The sequence below is a fragment of the Chiloscyllium plagiosum genome, chromosome 15 (assembly GCF_004010195.1).
Source record: "Chiloscyllium plagiosum isolate BGI_BamShark_2017 chromosome 15, ASM401019v2, whole genome shotgun sequence".
Lineage (NCBI taxonomy): Eukaryota > Metazoa > Chordata > Chondrichthyes > Orectolobiformes > Hemiscylliidae > Chiloscyllium > Chiloscyllium plagiosum.
In genome coordinates this window covers 44,557,400-44,560,804 of record NC_057724.1, presented here as the reverse complement: position 1 = coordinate 44,560,804, position 3,405 = coordinate 44,557,400, and the positions used below count along the sequence as shown (strand labels likewise).

The 3,405-nt window shown below is 42.4% G+C and overlaps 1 protein-coding gene across 1 annotated transcript in view; it reads right to left on the bottom strand.

The window, feature by feature from the left end:
• The window catches only part of LOC122557268 (cysteine and histidine-rich domain-containing protein 1-like), a 53,252-nt gene that overhangs the window by 31,553 nt on the left and 18,294 nt on the right, over positions 1-3,405 (bottom strand). The window contains exon 4 of the mRNA XM_043704788.1: positions 1,466-1,522. Within this exon, the coding sequence (XP_043560723.1) occupies positions 1,466-1,522 (57 nt within the window). The remainder of the gene's footprint in view (positions 1-1,465; positions 1,523-3,405) is intronic.

Genomic DNA, 3,405 nt, shown 5'->3' with positions numbered 1-3,405 from the left:
GGACATTGGTTAGACCACTGTTGGAATATTGCATGCAATTCTTGTTTCCTTCCTATCGGAAAGATGTTGTGAAACTTGAAAGGGTTCAGAAAAGATTTACAAGGATGTTGCCAGGGTTGGAGGATTTGAGCTATAGGGAGAAGCTGAACAGGCTGGGCTATTTTCCCTGCAGTGTCAGAGGCTGAGGGATGACCTTATAGAGGTTTACAAAATTATGAGGGGCATGGATAGGGTAAATAGGCAAAGTCCTTTCCCTGCAGTGGGGGAGTCCAGAACTATAGGACATAGATTTAGGGTGAGAGGGGAAAGATATAAAAGAGACCTAAGGGGCAACATTTTCACGCAGAGGGTGGTACATGCATGGAATGAGCTACCGGAGGAAGTGGTGGAAGCTGGTACAATTGCAACATTTAAGAGGCATTTGGATGGGTATATGAATAGGAAGGGTTTGGGGGGTATAGGCCGGGTGCTGGCAGGTGGGACTAGATTGGGTTGGGATATCTGGTTGGGATGGACGGGTTGGACCGAAGGGTCTGTTTCCGTGCTGTACATCTCTATGACTCATTGATGGTGGTTGACTTTTTCATAACAGCACTTTCAACATGTCTTCCTTTTTCACTCGATCAAAGTTTCCTCATTCTGTTAGATATGACCCGCAGCCATATACGACCCATTTCCCACACTTCTACTCTTACTCCTTCCCCACCCTCCAGGAACAGTGATAGGATTTCCGTTCTCACTTATCATCCAACAGTCTTACTCTTCAAAGGATCATCCTCCACCCTTTCTGCAACCTCCAGCATGAAGCCTCCACCAAACACATCTTCCTCTCACTCCCTTAAACATTCTTAAGGGAATGTTCCATTTGTAATATCCTTGATTCTACTCCACCATTCCCAATACTTAATCTCCCTCCCACAGGAGGTGTCCTTTATCTCATCACTCTTCACAATTAAGTCCCAAAGAAGCTCTGACCAAAGCACCTAGATTCATTAAAATGGGAAGATATGAGAAGGGATAGCAAGAAGTCCACAGATATCTGGGGTGGGAGGTTGTGCGGAGGGGGTTACCAAAAAGGCATGCAGTGCTGAAGCTTGGCCCATCAGGAAGCAATGAGACAAGTATCATGGCTTCTGGCCTTTTCATGTATATTTTGTTCAGCTGCAAATGTATGCAAATCTGAAAAACATTATGCACATGCTGTCATTCCATCAGGCCTAATACAGAGGTATAGTTTGCCCCTTCACCACTGGGCACAAACCCTACCAGCAGAAACATCAGAGCCATTATAATACTATGATTATGGACACATCCACAAATACATCCCAATAGGCACATTCCACTTGAACTCAGAGATGCATGGGAACAAACATGACTCCATTAACTCTAATCTATATTAATTAACTTGATCATCTAACTGCATGTGAGACTCTGTGCATGAATGTGAACACTCAAGACTACTTACTGGGATTGCTAGAAATTCTGAGAAGTCAGTTGTCTTTTTCTTGCAGCAGGACCATCCCTGAGTGGAACAGAAACCATTCTAGTGAGTTTTCTTTCTTCCAGCTCCAATTTATTAAGCATCATGATTGTCGCGTTCATTGCTGCTGGATTGGACAACAGCCAGGAGAACCCAAAGCCAACAAAAACAGCTTACTAGCATCATCTCAACTACTGAACGCAGATGAGGAGGTACTGTACTGCATGCAAGACAAAACCTCTCACTGCACCTGGGTACACGTGACAATACTAAATCAAATCAAAATCAAAAATAATGGAAGAAAGTAGGAGAGTCTCCCCAGATTGATAAGCTCCCATTTCCTTCTTCCGATCATGTTTTTTTTCTTGATAGAAAAGATTTACATTTATATAATGCGTTTACAATCTGTGGGCTTCATAGTCAATTAAACACTTTTGAAGTACAATCATTGGTATAATATAAGGAACACAGCAGGCGATTTGTTCCATTGACAATAAAATGATGGATGACCAATTATCAATGGTTTTAGTGACCTACGTACAGTGATTGTAATAAGGTCTGCCAGGTGGAATATAAGTTCCCTGATTGGACTGTTAGTCTAGTCCAATCAGGGAGTCTTGGCTTACAGATCACTGGCCACTCGGGTGTTTTCCTGTCATCCTGGTGATGGAAACTGAATAAAGATTTGTGCACCTTGTGTCTCTCACTGTGTCTCACACCTGCACACACGTAACATGGGTGCTGGGGAAAAAAATAAGCACTACCGCAGTTAGGTGGTAGTGTGGGGGTTTCAAAAAAAAAGAAAAAAAGAAAAAAAAGAAAAAAGAAAAAAAGAACAGGAGTGTCGTGTCTCACACCTGCACACACACACCATGGGTACTGGGGAACAAAATAAGCAAAAAAAAAGAAAAAAGAAGAAATAAAAAGAAAAAAAAAAGAAAAAACGGGAGTGTCCCCTCTGAGAAGGGCACTGCTTGTCACTGGCCACTCGGGTGTTTCCTTTCTTCCTGGTGGTGGAAATTTGAATAAAGATTTGTGCACCTTCAAAAAAAGAACAGGAGTGTCGTGTCTCACCCTGCACACGTGCACCATGGGTGCTGGGGGAAAAAAGTAAGCAAAAAAAAAGACAAAAAAAAGAAATGAAAAGAAAAAAATAATAGGAGTGAGGGTGTTTCCTTTCTTCCTGGTGGTGGAAATTGAATAAAGATTCGTACACCTTGTGTCTCTCACTGTGTCTCACACCTGCACACACACAACATGGGCGCTGGGGAAAAAAAATGAGCACTACCACAGTTAAGCGATAGTGTGGGGGGGGCTTAAAAAAAATTTTTTAAATAAAATAAACAGTAGGCCCTAAAAAAAAAAAAAAAAGAACAGGAGTGTCGTGTCTCACATCTGCATACACAGAACATGGGTGCTGGGGGAAAATAATCACTACCACAGTTAGGCGGTAGTGTGGGGAAAAAGAAAAAAAAGAGAAAAAAAGAAAAAGAACAGGAGTGTTGTGTCTCACACCTGCACACACACAACATGGAAATAAAATAAATAAACAGGAGCGTAAGATATCCTGGTCACTCTGAGAGCTGGCCCTGAGAGAGCTGGATCAGTGTCTCCGTATGTAAATAAAGGGTGATTTAGTGATGGGATATCAGCCTCTGTGGACTTATTTCAGGTTGTAAAGAATTATGTATATCCTGAGATCACAAAAGGCACTATAGAAATGTAGGTAAAAACAATGACTGCAGATGCTGGAAACCAGATTCTGGATTAGTGGTGCTGGAAGAGCACAGCAATTCAGACAGCATCTGAGGAGCTTCGAAATCGACGTTTCGGGCAAAAGCCCTTCATCATGAATAAAGGCAGAGAGCCTGAAGTGTGGAGAGATAAGCTAGAGGAGGGTGGGGGTGGGGATAGAGTAGCATAGA